This window comes from Tachyglossus aculeatus, chromosome 6, assembly GCF_015852505.1.
Source record: "Tachyglossus aculeatus isolate mTacAcu1 chromosome 6, mTacAcu1.pri, whole genome shotgun sequence".
Classification (NCBI taxonomy): Eukaryota; Metazoa; Chordata; class Mammalia; order Monotremata; family Tachyglossidae; genus Tachyglossus; species Tachyglossus aculeatus.
This window is the reverse complement of record NC_052071.1, coordinates 25,354,378-25,375,094: the sequence shown is the minus strand read 5'-3', so window position 1 is coordinate 25,375,094 and position 20,717 is coordinate 25,354,378. Positions and strand designations below refer to the sequence as shown.

At 43.5% G+C, this 20,717-nt stretch overlaps 1 protein-coding gene across 9 annotated transcripts in view; it reads right to left on the bottom strand.

Moving 5' to 3' along the window:
- The window catches only part of FMR1 (FMRP translational regulator 1), a 63,478-nt gene extending 46,906 nt beyond the window's left edge, over nucleotides 1–16,572 (bottom strand). For 7 of the 9 annotated variants that reach the window (XM_038747630.1, XM_038747632.1, XM_038747625.1 and 4 more), the window contains exon 1: nucleotides 16,463–16,572. In XM_038747630.1, coding sequence (XP_038603558.1) covers nucleotides 16,463–16,513 — 51 coding nt within the window. In that variant the 5' untranslated portion in view covers nucleotides 16,514–16,572. The remainder of the gene's footprint in view (nucleotides 1–16,462) is intronic. The other 2 variants (XM_038747631.1, XM_038747633.1) reach the window with 1 other exon arrangement.
- Nucleotides 16,573–20,717: the final 4,145 nt, after the last annotated feature.

The following is a 20,717-nucleotide window of genomic DNA, read 5'->3' as shown; positions in this document are numbered from 1 at the left end:
ATCTACAGTACCTTGTCTATAATACTTGTTCCACTAGATAGGGAAGAACCAATATAACACCTAGAAAAGACAACTTGCAAACCCACATACATGCTTCCTTAAAGATAACACTAATTTTTTAGGGTAGTGGATTAGCTCAAAACTCAGACAAAAATGACAATGTGCACGGGATCCCAGTCTTCAACTGAATTTGATTTTAAGCTGCTAGTAAACAGCATGCATTTGTAAATGGAGAAAACAACACATGTCCAGAATATTTCAAATGTTTTGGGCTGAAGAAAACAGTCATTTTTGTACAGTGATAATACTAAAGGCATATGGGCCTCACTGCTCAAAGAAGTGTTATCGCAGTCTAAAAAGTTAGCTATTATGATCTAACTGGTGTGAAATGTATGTTTTAAAAGATGAGTTCTTTTTTCCCTGCCAAGTTGATGAACTGGTGGACAGGTGACTGAGAAGCAACGCTTCATAAAAACAGGCCCATCAAGAGGCACTGTGAGCCCACTGTTGGGTAGGGACTGTCTCTATATGTTGCCAATTTGTACTTCCCAAGCGCTTAGTACAGTGCTCCGCACATAGTAAGTGCTCAATAAATACGATTGATGATGTTGATGATTGAGAAAATCCAAAGCTAAGCTAATACACCACTAAATCATTTGCACTTCTGAATAACTGAGATTTGGCTATAAACAGACCAGGAATTAACTATTGTTTTAGCAAGTACAACGCTACTGCATTGTCATGATCCTTCCCCTAGAGCCCCAAAAAGTTAGTTTAGGGAAAAGGGCAATGACAAGTCACACAAGGGAAGACTTTGAACAGGGATATAGTTAAAGCTGGTCTTCTTAAAACTGAACTCTGCAGGTTCACAAATTCAAGTGTCAGGCTTCCAACAAGAAGTTCGGAGTTGACTCTATGACTTACAATGAACTAATAGTCTCTATTGGGCTGAGTTCAAAAATAGTGAAAAGAAGAGCCAAGATCCCCAATCCTAGATACCAATAAACAATAGTAATAATGGTAATACAAAAAAGTTAAGCACTCAGTGCCAAGCAACATACTGAGCAATCGACCATTTACGGAGTACTTACCGGGTGAAGAAAACTGAACTAAGTGCTCGAGGGAGGGCACTGCTACAGATTTGGTAGATGAGTTCCCTGCCCACAAGCAACTTACAGTCTAGTGAGGGTAGATGCAAGACAATCAGATCAGACACAGTCCTTGTCCCACATGGGACTAAATAGAGGGAGAACAAGTATTGAATCCCCATGTCATATGTTAGGAAATTGAGGCAGAAAGAATTGATTTGCCCCAACTCACAGAGCAAGCAGAGAAACTCAGACAAAAATGACAATGTGCACGTGATACTAGCATTCAACAATTTGATTTTAAGCTGCTAGTAAACAGCATGCATTTATGTGTAAATGGAGAAAACAACACAGCCCGAATATTTCAAATATTTTGGGCTGAAGAAAATAGTGTCGGAGCTGGGATTAGAACCCAAGTCCTCTGACTCCCAGGCAGGAGCTAGTAGAAATAATCCATTCAAATTTAGCCCTTTTATCCATCCAATAGGTATACTGTGAATAAAACCATCTAAAATCAGAAATCATTTTAAGATCAATTCTTGGCAGGTTTCAAAAATCACCCTCTAAACTGTGAGCTAGCTGCAAATGTCTTGTATTGTACTCTCCCAAGTGCTTAGTACAGTGCTTTGCATACAGTAAGCGCTCAATAAATACACCTGAATGAATCTACTTCACTAAGACCATCTACTAATAACCCAACTACTTACTACATTCCTCACTTCGACCCACAAGACATCTCTTTGTTCAATTAGAGCATAATGTAAACTATTCAATGGCAGAGCCTTAATGCTTTTGTCTGGGCACATTTGGAAACCACACAAACATTTATCATTGATATTTTTCTTCACCGGGATTAAAAATTTAGGAATGTCAACTTGGCCTGAGCAGAATCAAACAACAATGTGGAGCCTAAATTTCACTCTGCACCCAGAACCAATGACAGAGAGCATACAGACAACCATTATTCCTAATATACTCCCCCAAGCGCACCCCTCCCACCCCTAGGCTTTGCCACACTGGCAATCACTGGATTAGCCTTGAGCTGCTCCAAAAAAAAAAAAAAACTTAACAACCTCTGCTTTCCCTTCAAGGAAGGGCCAATGTAAAGAGGCAGTCTTTCTGCTGTACTTCATCCCTACTCATCTCATCTGGCCCCCAGAAAATGAGGAAAGATAAAACAAGTCCTGAAGCCCCATCACCCTTAACCACAACTATCCCAATATACACACCCATCTTTCTATCTCCTGGAAGAAAAAAAAAAGTTCCATACGAAAACAACTTTGGGGAAAAGACATTTCAAAGACGCCCTAAACCCGGCACTATCTCCCCTCCAACACCTCTCCACTGCTTTCTGGCTTCATTTGTTTTCTCAACTAGTCACTAACTTATGACATTCCCCAATTTTCATTTTTGTAAAACATCTTGCAAATATATAAAATCACGTCATATCAATCATTCCCACTGTTACTGGCGTCACTTTCTCAAACAGGATTCACCCATTTATTCATTCATATTTACTGAGCGCTTACTGAGTGCAAAGCATTGTACTAAGTGCCTGGGAGAGTACAATGCCACAATAATCAGACACAATCTCTGGCCACAATGAGCTCATAGTCTAGAAGGGGAGACAGACATTAATATGAATAAATAAATTACGAATAGACACATAAGTGCTGTGGGCTTTGCGGGGGGGGCGGTGAATAAAGGAAGCAAGTCAGGGTGACGCAGAAGGGATTGGGAGAAAAGGAGGATTTAGTCGGGGAAGGCCTCTTGGAGGAGATGTGCCTTCAATAGGGCTTTGAATGGGGGGAGAGTAATTGACTCTCGGATATGAGCAGGACGGTGGCAAGAGAAGAGATCAAGGTACAGTAAGAAGGTTAGCATTAGAGGCTCGAAGTTTGCGGGTTGGATTGTAGTCGAAAAACAGCAAGGTGAGGTAGGACGAGGCTGGGTGATTGAGTGCTTTAAAGCCAGTGGTAAGGAGTTTTTGCTTGATGGGGAAGTGAATGGGCAACCATTGAGGAATTGGGGAAACAGGGTCTGAACATTTTTACACGAAAATGATCTGGGCATTAAACATCAGGCATTTTATTTGTGATATTATATAATCCAGTAAAAGCCACACTAACGGACCTGCTTTTGAGAAAAGTTGACCTGTTTAATTCAAAAGCTAAAATAAATCATCTGCACAATCACTTTGGAGTTCTCATGTGAAGTGTGTTGCACAAAATCTGATGTATTGGAACAACAAAAAAAAAACTGAGTTTATGTTAAACAGAAACATAGCTGATTTTTTCCATGGCAACATTTAAAAACACCAAATGCAGATTCAAAAAAATAAATAAATAAACCTCCTAAACCTAAAAAAAAAAATATATGCAAAGATTTTCTCACTGAGGGCCAGCCAAGTGTATGTAGTGTCAGTAACAGTGGCTCCACTTTGCCACAGCTTGGATTCTAGGTCTACTCAAAAGGTAATACCATACCCAGGAGAACAATACTCCAAGAAACATGAGCAAACTCCCACAGTAATGAGCAGTGAAGCACCCAATTTTTAGCAGTGAGGAGATAACCGAAAGGTTTAGAGGAATATGCTCAGAAATTAAGCTGACAGTATTTTGCTCAGCATTTATTTTAATATTCTTTAATCCCTAGGTAGTACTGTGATGGGTCATAAGAACAAATGTATTTTCAGAGAGGGAAGATCCAGAGGAGATAATAAACTTCAAATGGGTACTTGAGATAATGCGATGCCTGAAGTCTACAAAAAAAAAAATCATGAAACGTGAGGACATGATGAACTCCAAATTTACTCTCCATCATATATCCTAACTCTTGGACCAGGGAACACCTACTGAAGCTTGAAGGTGGTAGCCAGCTAAGGAAAAGTCTTCATCCAGAAAGAAAAATATCAGAAATTGGTTAACATAGTAAGTTTATGAAGTTGGAAAATATCACTACATTTAGAAGAGGTTTCAATAAATTCAACAATGAGAGTTCCTTAATGAATATTGGCAGGAAAACTTAGGGATGTCCTCACCAAGTGAAGAGACATTAAGGTCAGTGATCATACTTTCTCCAAGTATTCTTTGGTGCCCCTACTGAAGGTAGAATATTAGATGACTGGACCATGGGTCCGCTTCGGGTAACCTACAGAAAACTAATGGAGAATTTATCCCATGAATTAAGAACAATGGGCTTGTTCTAAATCACACACAAAAAAATGTACCATGAACTTCAGTGGGGAGATGGACGGACTGTTTTTATATTTCAAATCACAACAGTGACATTCCCTTTAATAGTGCCACTTACACACATCTTCTTGCTTCTTGGTTAAATGTACTGTAAATAACTGAATTTACAAAACTCAGAGCACAAAATTAGTCCTGATGTCCTTGGTTATTACTGACAGTTTTTAAAAAGCCTGATGACACCCCTTCGTTGCAAGAGCAGTGTCTGCTACAGTGACCTGTGGCACTTCAGGCAGAGTGCCTCACTTTCTAGGGTTTCTATAGTTTGGGGAAGAGAGTTTTTCCTGGATGCCCTGCCACTCAAACATCCTTCCTTTCCTTCCCTCCTCCATCACCTCACCTATTTCCAGGACTTAATTTATCAAGTGTGAACCTAGGGATTCTTCAGCTCTGAGTGTCAATCCCACAGTGGCACTGACAAGGAATCTTTTCAGAAGCATATGTAAACGCTCATTGTAAAATACAGCAGCGTCGCTGGAAAGAACACTTATGTTTTTATATGATTTTTATATTTATATGAATTTTTATGAAATTTATACGAAATTTATTTGCAGTGATAAAATAGGAAGTAGCTCTTAGCCTTATTTGAAAATACTGTTGTTGGGCTTTTGGCATTCTTGATTTTTCAGATGTTTATCCCCTTGATTGGCAACATATAGCGATGCTCTGGTGTCTCCGGCATGCATGAATTCTAAAACCATGCACTTTAGAAAGAAAGAAAACAAAGAAGGGATGGGGGCTTGGGTGATTTATGGCCACGTTTTTGCTTACTACATCAGAAAGGCATCTATAAAGGATTCAAATTAATCAATGGTACTTATTGGGCGTTCACTATGTGCAGAGCACTGTCCTGAGCACTTGGGAGAGTACAATACAAAATAATTAGCAGACACATTCCCTGCCCATAATGAGCTTACAGGCTGGAGGGGGAGACAGACATTAGTATGAATAAGTAATTTATAATAAATAATTTAAAGATACGTTCAAATCAGCTGAGAAGTATGAAAAGATGCCTAGCGAACAGTTTGTGTTCTGCCTAATTTGAATGTTCTCAAAAATGCGGAGAGAATAAAAGTAACTGAAGTCAGGAATATCGATAAATCACCTTAAACTTGGGGCACCCAAATGATAAAACGGAATGTTATTACGTAGAGACTGGAGCATCAATCACCTCACTGTGCAATCCCTGGTTAAAGAATTAGCCTTAGAAAGCCTGGGTAAGATATAAGTGGCAAAATAGATAAGAACGGGGGTTGATGTTGCAAAATGAAGGCAATGAATAACTAATGAGGGGGAAAAAAAAGCAGGATGCAAAAAGTAGAGACTTTTTTGAGTAGGTAACGAGGATATAGATAGGAGAGGAGGAAGTGGCTGAGACCCAAAAAACAGCATTATCATCAGTGCATTAAACACAGCATTAATATCGGGGCAAAAGTAACTCATAGCTAAATTAAATCCAGGGGCTTGTGCAGCATCATGCGTGTTTTCTCATCCCTGCCAGTCATGTTTCTCCTAGGGAGCGGAGTACGAGTAAGGAGAAGGGCGGAGGTGCAGCACATAGTGCAATGCGCGCACGGTTTTAGCCCACATTAACCCGCTAAAAGAAAAACAGGGACAGGAGCCCAGATCTCCTGAATTCCAGAACGGAGCTCTGCCCCCTGGAAACCCACGTTGCATTCTTCTGCCAATGTACTGAACAAGGACGCATATTAACCATAATGAGTAGCATTAAACTCTCTAGACTTTAAGCTCATTGTAGGCAGGGAACACGTCTACCAACTCAGTGGTACCGTACTCTCCCAAGCGTTTAGCACAGTGCTCTGCATACAGTCAGAGCTTAATAAATATCACAGACTGACTGATACTGCACAGTCCAACCTCTGTATGCCGAACAGCAAGCGCTTAATAAACAGCACAGATTGACTGATGTTGCACAGTCAAAGCTCTGTATGCTGAACTGAAAAGTGCATTTCTTCTAAGCACCATATCTACTACTCAATTCTCAACATCTTTTTTGATAAAACCACATTCCGGACTTAGGTAAATTGCAAATGCCTTCATTGGTCAGAGAAAATTTGGCTTAAAAAGTTGATTAAATCTCTGCAATTGTATAGTCTCATTTAAACTAGCTTCCATCTTTCACCATCAATCATCACAAGCAGTATCTTTCCATTGTAAATACTAAACGCAGAGAGTCTAATATAGCAATTAAAATGATTACGCCTTTCTGGGAACAAATACATAAGCTACGTAGCTAGACTAGCATCAGGCCATACAATTTTGAGCCTGAAAACATCACCTCTGACTCTAAATTACTGGGATTATCCGCATTAATGTAAGATGCAGAAAAATCATTTATAAATCAAAATGAGGAAACCAGCTCTGATATCATCTGGCAGTAAGTGAACCTGACATCCGGGGTTGCTACCCTATGTCAGTAGAAAGCACCTCTTCAGGTGCCACAGCTTAGGAGAAAACTAGATGCAAGAGTTTAGAAAGTAGCGATGAATAATCGAAAGTGAAAAAAATCCCTTCATAGATCATCAATACCAGACTGCATTAAATCAAAAAGTATTTGAGGACTTGCACATTCTTTACTAAGTACCCAAACTGCCTAGTCCGTATTTTGGAGGTTTTCTTCAAAAATGCGTAATAAGAAAACTTGTACTTCCCAAGTGCTTAGTACAGTGCTATGCACACAGTAAGCGCTCAATAAATATGATTGAATGAATGAATGAATGAAAGGAAAACTATGGCTTTGGTCACTGATTAACTGAAGCATTCTTATACTCTACTGTTGTCCCTATCTGAAATTGATTTTAATGTCTCCTTTCCCCATACGCCATAAACTCCTTGTGACTAGTGGACGTGTCTACCACAGAAGAAGAATGTGTCTATCACAGAGAAGCAGTGTGACCTAGGGGACAGAGCATGGGTTTGGGAGTCAGAAAGACCTGTGTTCCAACTCTGGCTCTGCCACTCGTCTGCTGACACACCTTGGGCAAGTCACTTACCTTCCCTGGGCCTCAGTTATATCACCTGTAAAATGGGGATCAAGACTGTGAACCCTACGTGGGACAGGGATGGTGAAAACCTGATTAGCTTGCATTTACCCCAGCACTCAGTACAGTACCTGGCGCACAGTAAGCCCTTAAATACCATTAAAAAAAAAACCGCCCAAACTACCTAATTGTGCTTTTCCAAGCACTCAGTACAAAGAACTGCACAGAGTAAACAGTCGAACACCATTAACTGATTGGCTGAATGAAGCCCAAAGGCCAGCAGGAAAAAAATAGTGTGAACTTCTTGTGTGGTTTAGATGTACTTTGATTTCTACTTGTCAGTATTCCTACAAGAAAAACATTACATCTGCTTTTACACTGTAAAACCTAACCTTGAATATCATTTTTACAATTTACCCAAGGCAAACAGGTCAGATAACAATCAATCAAGGGAATTTATTGAGCACTTACTATGTGCGGAACACTACTAAGCTCTTGGGAGAATACAATGCAAAAGTTAGACATTTCCCTGCCCACTACAGGCATACGGTCTAGAGGGGAAGACAGCCATTAACAGAAGTAATTTATAATACATAATTTAATAATAAAATTATTGTCATAATAATCACATAATTTTTGTCTCCCCCTTTTAGACTGTGAGCCCACTGTTGGGTAGGGACTGTCTCTATATGTTGCCAATTTATACTTCCCAAGTGCTTAGTACAGTGCTCTGCACATAGTAAGCGCTCAATAAATACGATTGATTGATTGATTGATACATAATTTAAAGATATGTACATACGGGCTGTGGGGTTGAGCATGGGGCAAACAGCATTAAACTATGAAATTCTTCACAAATCTACAGCCAGATCTTGGTAATTCAGGAAAGTAGTTTTCCAGAGAAATATCATATCAAATTTGTAGCATAGAATAAAGTTGGGATTTTGGAGAGCAATCTATAGTTTTTATTCAGTCCCTACTATGCCCAGAACATTGTGCTTAGTGCGTGGGAAGTAGAGTCAGAAGCCACTATACCTGCCATCAAGGAGTTTGAGTTGACGGTCTAAAGTAAATATTAAATTACAGGTGGGATATCCTCTGACTGCCCCTTCAGCACTCCATGCCACCTAAAAAATCCCCAGCCTTGCCCTCCCCCATAGCACTTGTCTGAATATCTTTATCTGCAATTCATTTTAGTGCCTGTCTGTGCCAAAGGACTGTAAACCCCTTTGAGGGGGAGGGGTCCAGTCTTCTAATTCTCTTGTACTTTTCCAAGCACTTAGCAGAGCGTCGTGCATACGATGCTTAAAGCCTTCTATTGATTGATCAGATGCTTCAGTTACTGGTTTTAAAATGACTCGATATTGCTGCAAATGCATGAAAACATCACCTGAAGTTTTTGCGGCACTCGGGATGCAATATTAATAATGAAGACTTTTATCCTTTTCTTCATAAAATGTCTTTAATAGCCTGGCGGCTATTCACTTCGGTCTTCACCATTCTTACCTGCTCCCACAACTTCGGCTGCCATCTTCTGCCTAATCAACTACCTTAAATAATTCAAATTTTCTATTTTTGCCGTTTGTTGGTGTCTTGGCCTAGTGGGTAGAATATGAGCCTGGGAGTCATTAAATCGTTGGTTCTAATTCCGGCTTTGCCACTTGTCTGTTGGGTAACCTTGGCCAAATGACTTCTCTGGGCCTCAGTTACCTCATCAGTAAAATGGGGATGGAGACTGTGGGACAGGGACTAGGTCCAACCCGATTTGCTTGTATCCACCCCAGCGCTTAGTTCAGCGCTTGGCACACAGTAAGTGCCTAAATACCATAATTATTATTACAAAACAGATGATTGGACTGTTAGAATTCTTTCTTAAAACTACTAGCTTTTTTTCTCTGGATTGGGCCAATTTCCCAACGAATATCCTGTTGACTATTTCAAATATAAGATTCTAAATTGACTGCATTACAGGAACGATGAAACTAGTGGAGGCCCAATAAATCTCTTGTTAAAAAAATACATTTTTACCTGTTAACAAAAAAAGTAAAGTTTTTTAAATGGTTAAGTATTTGGAAAATATTTCACAAAAAATCAGAGGTGAGGGAACTAGAGAAAGTCTTAGAAAGGTTAATTTTTATGGTAAGGGGAATCAACTGCAATGACAAATGCCTAGCTGATTTCTATCTTAGGCTCAACTGGAATGATTTACACATTTTACTCATGTATAAAATATTTTTATTTTTCAAGCTTTGTGTGGTAGAAGCATATACATTTCCTCAATTTTTTTTTTTTAGTGCTTTAGCACTCGGACGCATGCCCACTTTATTTTCGGCCTCTATAGCTGTAACTATTTTTATGTTTTTCTCCTCCATGAAAGAGTGTAAGGTCCTGGTGGGCAGGGGATGGGTTATTCATTTTATTCTATATTTCCCAAGTGCCTAGTAGAGTGGGAGCTCGACAGATCATTCTACAACTAATTTTTGACTTTTCAATATATATTAAACTGTTACTTTATGTGGATACTTTTACCCTGGAAGCGGCTTGTGGGCAGGGACGGTAACTATCAACTCTGTGATACTGTCCCCTCCCAAGCGCCGAGTACAGTGCTCTACACACTGTAAGCGCCCAATAAGTGCCACTGATTAAGTCCACTATTCCTCATTCTTTCATGTAAAATTAAAGTTCCCATTCAGCACCTTTGCTTTAAAACCAGAAAAAAGCAGGAGCATCATGTGATGTTCCAATAGATCCCAACTACAAACATGACACCTTTTTTGGGGGGTAGAGGGTTAGGGGAAATCATCCAGCGCTTAGAAGAGTGCTTTACTATTAGTAATAATAATTACTATTATTATTCTAGACTGTAAGCCCGCTGTTGGGTAGGGACAGTCTCTATATGTTGCCAACTTGTACTTCCCAAACGCTTAGTACAGTGCTCTGCACACAGTAAGCGCTCAATACGATTGAATGAATGAATGAATGGCATTACATCCAGCAAATGAACTATTCACCAAAAAAAAAATAAAATTGAACCACCATCGATTTTTGTTCAGACTGGCACCCAGAGATTTTTGTAAAATGTGCTTTGTTTCCAAGATACAGGTAGTTTATCATTTAGGCCGGCAAAAAGTGATTTCCAACTAAACCCATACGGTCCCTAATGCAGCCTGGCTCAGTGGAAAGAACCCGGGCTTTGGAGTCAGTGGTCGTGGGTTCAAATCCCGGCTCCGCCAGTTGTCAGCTGTGGGACTCTGGACAAGTCACTTCACTTCTCTGTGCCTCAGTTACCTCATCTGTAAAATGGGGATTGACCGTGAGCCCCCCCGTGGGACAACCTGAATGCTTTGTAACTTCCCCAGCGCTCAGACTGTGCGCCCGCTGTTGGGTAGGGACCGTCTCTATATGTTGCCAACTTGTACTTGACGAGCGCTTAGTGCAGGGCTGTGCACACAATAAGCGCTCAATAAATACGATTGAATGAATGAATTTGCACATAGTAAGCGCTTAATTCATTCATTCGTCTGTATGAATTTATTACTCTATTTTATTTGGGCATATTTATTCTATTTATTTTATTTTGTTAATATGTTTTGTTCTCTGTCTCCCCCTTCTAGACTGCGAGCCCACTGTGGGGTAGGGACCGTCTCTACACGTTGCCAACTTGTACTTCCCAAGCGCTTAGTACAGTGCTCTGCACACAGTAAGCGCTCAATAAATACAATTGAATGAATGAATTACTGTGTGCTGAGCACTGTACTAAGCGCTTGGGAAGTACATGTTGGCAACATATAGAGACGGTCCCTACCCAACAAAGGACTCACAAATGCCATCATTATTATTATTTAAGGCCCTCTCCCGGCGTCATTCCTCATCCAGGGAGCCCTACTCCTTCGCTAGAAAATATTTATAAAATTACCTAATTTTCTCAAACTATGAAGTCATTCCACATCGAACGTAGTGTGGTGGGCGTGGGGGGGGGGGGGGGGGGAAACGAACGGTGGACGACAAAACGACCTAGGCCGGGGCTTTCTACAAAGTTAAATCCATTCTAGCCTGTAAGCCCACTGTTGGGTAGGGACCGTCTCTATATGTTGCCGACTTGGACTTCCCAAGCGCTCAGTACAGTACTCTGCACACAGTAAGCGCTCAATAAATACGATTGAATGAACGAATGAATTACTGTGTGCAAAGCACTGTACTAAGTGCTTGGGAAGTACAAGTTGGAAACATATAGAGATGGTCCCTACCCAACAATGGGCTCACAGATACCATCATTATTATTTCTAGACTGTGAGCCCACTGTTGGGTAGGGACCGTCTCTCAATGTTGCCGGCTTGGACTTCCCAAGCGCTCAGTACAGTGCTCTGCACACAGTAAGTGCTCAATAAATACGACTGAATGAATGAATTACTATGTGCATAACACTGTACTAAGCACTTGGGAAGTACAAGTTGGCAACATATAGAAATGGTCCCTACCCAACAATGGGCTCACAAATGCCATCATTATTATTATTTCTAGACTGTGAGCCCACTGTTGGGTAGGGACCGTCTCTATATGTTGCCAACTTGTACTTCCCAAGCGCTTAGTACAGTGCTCTGCACACAGTAAGAGCTCAATAAATACGATTGAATGAATGAAATACTGTGTGCAGAGCACTGTACTAAGCGCTTGGGAAGTACAAGTTGGCAACACATAGAGACGGTCCCTCCCTAACAATGGGCTCACAAATGCCATCACTATTATTATCTCTAGACTACGAGCCCACTGTTGGGTAGGGACCGTCTCTATATGTTGCCAACTTGTACTTCCCAAGTGCTTAGTACAGTGCTCTGCACACAGTAAGCGCTCAATAAATACGATTGAATGAATTAATTAATGAATTACTGTGTGCTGAGCACCTAAGTGCTTGGGAAGTCCAAGTTGGCAACATATAGAGACGGTCCCTACCCAACAATGGGCTCACAAATGCCATCATTATTATTATCTCTAGACTGTGAGCCCACTGTTGGGTAGGGACCGTCTCTATATGTTGCCAACTTGGACTTCCCAAGCACTCAGTACAGTGCTCTGCACACAGTAAGCGCTCAATAAATACGATTGAATGAATGAATTACTGTGTGCAGAGCACTGTACTAAGCGTTTGGGAAGCAAAAGTTGGCAACATATAGAGATGGTCCCTACCCAACAATGGGCTCACAAATGCCATCATTATTATTATTATTATTTAAGGCCCTCTCCGGCATCATTCCTCATCCAGGGAGCCCTACTCCTTCGCTAGAAAATATTTATAAAATTACCTTATTTCCTCAAACTATGAAGTCATTCCATATCGAACGTAGTGGGGGGGGGGGGGGGACGAACGGTGGTAGGGACTGTCTCTATATGTTGCCAATTTGTACTTCCCAAGCGCTTAGTCCAGTGCTCTGCACATAGTAAGCGCTCAATAAATACGACTGATGACGATGATGATGACAAAACGACCGTAGCTTTCTACAAAGTTGAATCGGTTCTAGCCTGTGAGCCCACTGTTGGGTGGGGACCGTCTCTCGATGTTGCCGCCTTGGACTTCCCAAGCGCTCAGTCCAGTGCTCTGCACACAGTAAGCGCTCAATAAATACGACTGAATGAATGAAAGACGGGCACGGAAACGTTTCTGGTGGGTTGGGGGTTGTTTTTTTTTTCTTTTTGAGGTAGGTGAAGGCCCGCGACCATTGTGAACTGAGAGTGTGCGGTACACAAAGATACACAAAGGATACACAAAGGAGGGGGAGAAAAAGGGGAGGGGAAGGGCCAGGAGCCCTTCTAGACTCTGAGCCCGCTGGTGGGGAGGGACCATCTCCATACGTTGCCAACTCTGACTTCCCAGGCGCTTAGTACAGTGCCCTGCACACGGCAGGCGCTCGATCAATACGATCGAATGAATGAATGAATGAGAAGCGCTTACCGCGGGGCTCCGCACGGGATGCGCTCAGCAAATTCATTCATTCATTCAATTAATCGTATTTATTGAGCGCTTACTGTGTGCAGAATGAACGAATGAATGAGAAGCGCTTAGTGCGGGGCTCTGCACAGGATGCACTCAGCAAATTCATTCATTCAATCAATCGTATTTATTGAGCGCTTACTGTGTGCAGAATGAACAAATGAGAAGCGCTTAGTGCAGGGCTCCAGACAGGGTGCGCTCAGCAAATTCATTCAATCAATCGTATTTATTGAGCGCTGTGTGCAGCATGAACGAATGAATGAATGAATGAATGAGAAGCGCTTAGCGCAGGGCTCTGCACAGCGTTTGCTCAGCAAATTCATTCAATCAATCGCATTTATTGAGCGCTTACTGTGTGCAGAGTAAATGAATGAATGAGAAGCGCTTAGTGCAGGGCTCTGCACAGCGTGCGCTCAACAAATTCATTCAATCAATCAATCGTACTTATTGAGCGCTTACTGTGTGCAGAATGAATGAATGAATACATGAGAAGCGCTTAGCGCGGGGCTCCGCACAGCGTGCGCTCAGCAAATTCATTCATTCAATCAATCGCATTTATATTGAGCGCTTACTGTGTACAGAATGAGTGAATGAATGAAAAGCGCTTAGCGCAGGGCTCCGCACGGGATGCGCTCAGCAAATTCATTCATTCAATCGATCAATCGTATTTATTGAGCGCTTACTGTGTGCAGAATGAGTGAATGAATGAATGAGAAGCGCTTAGCGCAGGGCTCCGCACGGGATGCGCTGAGCAAATTCATTCATTCATTCAATCGATCAATCGTATTTATTGAGCGCTTACTGTGTGCAGAATGAATGAATGAATGAATGAGAAGCGCTTAGCGCGGGGCTCTGCACAGCGTGCGCTCAGCAAATTCATTCATTCAATCGTATTTATCGAGCGCTCACTGTGTGCAGAGTGAATGAGAAGCGCTTAGCGCAGGGCTCCGCACAGGATGCGCTCAGCATTCATTCAACCATTCCAATCGTATTTCCTGAGCGCTGTGTGCAGAATGAATGAATGAAAGGGAAGCGCTTAGCGCAGGGCTCCGCACAGGATGTGCTCAGCATTCATTCAATCATTCAATCGTATATTGAGCGCTGTGTGCAGAATGAGTGAATGAGAAGCGCTCAGCAGTCATTCAATCGCATTTATTGAGCGCTGTGTGCGGAAGGAATGAATGAGAAGCGCTTAGCGCAGGGCTCCGCACAGGGTGCGCTCAGCAAATTCACTCATTCAGTCAATCGCATTTATTGAGCGCTTACTGTGTGCAGAATGAGTGAATGAGTGAATGAGCAGCGCTCAGCGCGGGGCTCCGCACAGCATGCGCTCGGCAGATTCACCCACTCAGTCGACCGATCCTACTTACTGGGCGCTTCCTGGGTGCAGGGCACTGTACTAGGCGCTCGGGGGGTACCACCTGGCAGCACACAGGGCCGGTCCCGACCCAACGGTGAGGCTCAATCGTGTCGATTGGGCGCTTTTCTTTTTTTTTTTTACTGTGTGCAAATAAACACCGTCGTAAATGGGGACGGGGAGGCGGGCCTGGGCCGCACCGCTTTTGTGCGGGCCCCTTTCCTTGTTCCTTTATAGATATACATACATATAAATATATACACACCCACACACACATATATACGCATATATAAATAAATATACGTACATACATGCATATATATGTATACGTATATACATGCATATATGTACGCATATATAAAAAAATAAAATTGATGGTGAGGGATCCCAACGCCGCTGGGCGCATACATATGCATACACACATATATACGTGAATATAAATAAACATACGTATATATATATGCATATATATGTATATATAAGAAAATAAAATTAATGGTGAGGGATCCCAACGCCGCTGGGCGTATATATATATATATATACGTATCTATAAACATATATACGTATATATATGCATATATATATACACACATAAAAAAATAAAATTGATGGTGAGGGATCCCAACGCCGCTGGGCGCATACATATGCATACACACATATATACGTAAATATAAATAAATATACGTATATATATGCATACATATGTATGTATAAGAAAATAAAATTAATGGTGAGGGATCCCAACGCCGCTGGGCGTGTATATATATATATATATATATATGTATTTATAAACATATATACGTATATATATGCATATATATACACTCATAAAAAAATAAAATTGATGGTGAGGGATCCCAACGCCGCTGGGCGCATACATATGCATACACACATATATACGTAAATATAAATAAATATACGTATATATATGTATATAGAAGAAAATAAAATTAATGGTGAGGGATCCCAACGCCGCTGGGCGCATATATATATATATATATATATATACACGTATATATAAATATATATGTATATATATGCATATATATACACACATAAAAAAATAAAATTGATGGTGAGGGATCCCAACGCCGCTGGGCATATATATATATATTTATAAACATATATACGTATATATATGCATATACATACACATAAAAAAATAAAATTGATGGTGAGGGATCCCAACGCCGCTGGGCATATATATATATATTTATAAACATATATACGTATATATATGCATATACATACACATAAAAAAATAAAATTGATGGTGAGGGATCCCAACGCCGCTGGGCGCATACATACATATATACACGCATATATAAATATATATATACGTATACATATGCATGTATATACGTACATATGTAAAAATAAAATTGATGGTGAGGGATCCCAACGCCGCTGGGCGCATATATACACGTATATATAAATCTATACGTGTATATATGCCTATGTATACGTATATGTGCAAATATATACAAATATATGTGTGTATGCAAATATATATACGTATATATATGCATATATATATAAAAATAAAATCGATGGTGAGGGATCCCAACGCGGCCGGTCGCTCCCTCCGGGCCGGGCCCCGCGGTCGGCGCCAAGCGGTGGCGGGGCGCTCAGTACGTAGTGAGCGCTCAGCAAGGGCGACGGGAGGGGGGGGGGACGGCGGGGCCTCCCCGGGCCGCCGCCGCCGCCGCCGCCGCCGCCGCCGCCTGACGACGACGACGACGACGAGGACGACGAGCAGGCCTCCCCGGGCCCAGTACCTTGTAGAAGGCGCCATTGGAGCCCCGGACCTCCACGACGAGCTCCTCCATCTTCCCGCCCGGCGGGGCGCGGTTCCGTGAGGCGCCGCGGTGGACCAGGCCGCGGACCGGCGTCGTCGCCGCCGCCTCGCTCGCGCTCTCCCTCCCTCACGCGCGCGCGCGCCCGCGCGACCGGAAGTGAAACCGAAACGGGGCCGCGCGCGCCGGACGGGGCCCCAACGCTCGCGCCGAACGTAAACAGGGCGGGGGGGGGGGGGGGGGGGGGGGGGGGTTCGCGTCACGTGACCCCACCGCGCGCGCGCGCCGACGGACCGAACAGGGGGGATGGCGCGCGCGACGTGACGGGCGGCGCGCGCGCGCGCGCGCGCACGGTCGCCGCCCTGACTGAAGGCGGGGCGGGCCAATGAGAGGGAGGGACGCGGCGGCGGCGGAGCCAATCCGGGAGCCGGGGTCGCCGAAGGGCGGGAGAAGGGAGGGGGCCGCGTCACGTGACGGGCCGCTTGCAGGCGGCCAATAGGGTGCGGCGGGCGCTAGCAGCCGTTCATTCATTCGCTCGGTCGTACTTACTGAGCGCCTGCTAAGCGCTGTGCTAAGCGCTTGGGAAGGCCACGTTCCATTCATTCATTCATTCAGTCAGTCAATCGTGCTGATTGGGTGCGGAGCACTGTGCTAAGCGCTTGGGAAGTCCGAGTCGTATTCATTCATTCATTCAATCGTACTTATTGAGCGCCTACTGGGTGCGGAGCACTGTACTAAGCGCTTGGGAAGGCCACGTTCTATTCATTCATTCAGTCAGTCAGTCAATCGTGCTGACTGGGTGCGGAGCACTGTGCTAAGCGCTTGGGAAGTCCGAGTTGGATTCATTCATTCATTCATTCAATCGTACTTACTGAGCGCCTACTGGGTGCGGAGCACTGTACTAAGCGCTTGGGAAGTCCAAGGTGTATTCATTCATTCATTCAGTCAGTCAATCGTGCTGACTGGGTGCGGAGCACTGTGCTAAGCGCTTGGGAAGTCCAAGTCGTATTCATTCATTCATTGTCAGTCAATCGTGCTTACTGGGTGCGGGGCACTGTACTAAACGCTTGGGAAGTCCAAGTTGGATTCATTCATTCATTCAATCGTGCTTACTGGGTGCGGAGCACTGTACTAAACGCTTGGGAAGTCCAAGTTGTATTCATTCATTCAGACAGTCGTGCTTACTGGGTGCGGAGCACTGTGCTAAGCGCTTGGGAAGTCCAAGTCGTATTCATTCATTCATTGTCAGTCAATCGTGCTTACTGGGTGCGGGGCACTGTACTAAGCGCTTGGGAAGTCCAAGTTGTATTCATTCATTCATTCAGTCAATCGTGCTGACTGTGCGGAGCACTGTACTAAGCGCTTGGGAGGTCCAAGTTGTATTCATTCATTCATTCATTCATTCAATCGTACTTATTGAGCGCCTGCGGGGTGCGGAGCACTGTACTAAGCGCTTGGGAAGTCCAGGTTGTATTCATTCATTCAGTCAGTCAGTCAATCGTGCTTACTGTGTGCGGAGCACTGTACTAAGCGCTTGGGAAATCCAAGCTGTATTCCTTCATTCAATCGTACTTATTGAGCGCCTGCGGGGTGCGGAGCACTGTACTAAGCGCTTGGGAAATCCAATCTGTATTCATTCATTCAATCGTACTTATTGAGCGCCTGCGGGGTGCGGAGCACTGTACTAAGCTCTTGGGAAGTCCAAGTTGCATTCATTCATTCAATCGTACTTATTGAGCGCTTACTGGCTGCAGAGCACTGTACTAGGCGCTTGGGAAGTCCAAGTTATATTCATTCAGTCAGTCAGTCAATCGTGCTTACTGGGTGCGGAGCCCTGTACTAAGCGCTTGGGAAGTCCAAGTTGTACTCATTCATTCAATCGTACTTATCGAGCGCTTACTGGGTGCGGGGCACTGTACTAAGCGCTTGGGAAGGCCAAGTTGTATTCATTCAGTCAGTCAGTCAGTCAATCGTGCTTACTGGGTGCGGAGCACTGTGCTAAGCGCTTGGGAAGTCCAAGTTGTATCCATTCAGTCAGTCAGTCAGTCAATCGTGCTTCCTGGGTGCGGAGCACTGTGCTAAGCGCTTGGGAAGTCCAAGTCGTAGTCATTCATTCATTCATTCATTCAACCGTACTTATTGAGCGCTTATTGGGTGCAGAGCACTGTACTAAGCGCTTGGGAAGTCCAAGGTGTATTCATTCAGTCAGTCAGTCAGTCAATCGTGCTTACTGGGTGCGGAGCTCTGTACTAAGCGCTGGGGAAGTCCAAGTTGTATTCATTCATTCATTCAATCGTACTTATTGAGCACCTGCGGGGTGCGGAGCACTGTACTAAGCGCTTGGGAAGTGCAAGTTGTATCCAGTCAGTCAGTCAGTCAGTCAATCGTACTTACTGGGTGCGGAGCACTGTGCTAAGTGCTTGGGAAGTCCAAGTCGTATTCATTCATTCAGTCATACTTATTGAGCGCTTACTGGGTGTGGAGCACAGTACTAAGCGCTGGGGAAGTCCAAGTTGTATTCATTCATTCAATCGTACTTATTGAGCGCTTACTGGGTGCGGAGCACTGTACTAAGCACTTGGGAAGTCCAAGTCGTATTCATTCATTCAGTTGTATTTATTGAGCGCTTACTGGGTGCGGAGCACTGTACTAAGCGCTTGGGAAGTCCAGGTTGTATTCATTCAATCGTACTTATTGAGCGCCTACTGAGTGCGGAGCACTGTACTAAGCGCTTGGCAAGTCCAAGTCGTATTCATTCATTCATTCAATCGTACTTATCGAGCGCTTACTGGGTGCGGAGCACTGTACTAAGCGCATGGGAAGGCCAAGTTGTATCCATTCATTCAGTCAGTCAGTCAATCGTGCTTACTGTGTGCAAAGGCCAAGTTGTATCCATTCATTCAGTCAGTCAGTCAATCGTGCTTACTGTGTGCAGAGCACTGTACTAAGCGCTTGAGAAGTCCAAGTTGTATTCATTCATTCAGTCAGTCAGTCAATCGTGCTTACTGTGTGCGGAGCACTGTGCTAAGCGCTTGGGAAGTCTAAGTTGTATTCACTCATTCATTCAATCGTACTTATTGAGTGCTTACTGGGTGCGGAGCACTGTACTAAGCGCTTGGGAAGTCCAAGTTGTATTCATTCATTCAATCAGTCAGTCAATCATGCTTTCTGGGTGCGGAGCACTGTACTAAGCGCTTGGGAAGTCCAAGTTGTATCCATTCATTCAGTCAGTCAGTCAATCGTGCTTACTGTGTGCGGAGCACTGTGCTAAGTGCTTGGGAAGTCTAAGTTGTATTCACTCATTCATTCAATCGTACTTATTGAGCTCTTACTGGGTGCGGAGCACTGTACTAAGCGCTTGGGAAGTCCGAGTTGTATTCATTCATTCATTCAATCGTACTTATTGAGCGGCTGCGGGGTGCGGAGCACTGTACTAAGCGCTTAGGAAGTCCAAGTTGTATTCATTCATTCAATCGTATTTATTGAGCACCTACTGTGTGCGGAGCACTGTACTAAGCGCTTGGGAAGTCCAAGTTGTATTCACTCATTCATTCAATCGTACTTATTGAGCGCTTACTGGGTGCGGAGCACTGTACTAAGCGCTTGGGAAGTCCAAGTTGTATTCATTCCTTCATTCAGTCAGTCAGTCGTGCTTACTGGGTGCGGGGCACTGTACTAAGCGCTTGGGAAGTCCAGGTTGTATTCATTCATTCATTCATTCAATCGTACTTATTGAGCGCTTACTGGGTGCGGAGCACTGTACTAAGCGCTTGGGAAGTCCAAGTTGCATTCATTCAGTCAGTCAGTCAGTCAATCGTGCTTACTGGGTGCGGAGCACTGTGCTAAGCGCTTGGGAAGTCCGAGTTGGATTCATTCCTTCAGTCATTCAGTCAATCGTGCTTACTGGGTGCGGAGCACTGTACTAAGCGCTTGGGAAGTACAAGTTGTATTCATTCATTCATTCAGTCAGTCACTCGTGCTTACTGGGTGCGGAGCACTGTGCTAAGCGCTTGGGAAGTCCGAGTTATATTCATTCATTCATTCAATCGTACTTATTGAGCGCCTACTGGGTGCGGAGCACTGTACTAAGCGCTTGGGAAGTCCAAGTTGTATTCATTCATTCATTCAATCGTACTTATTGAGCGGCTGCGGGGTGCGGAGCACTGTACTAAGCGCTTAGGAAGTCCAAGTTGTATTCATTCATTCAATCGTATTCATTGAGCACCTACTGGGTGCG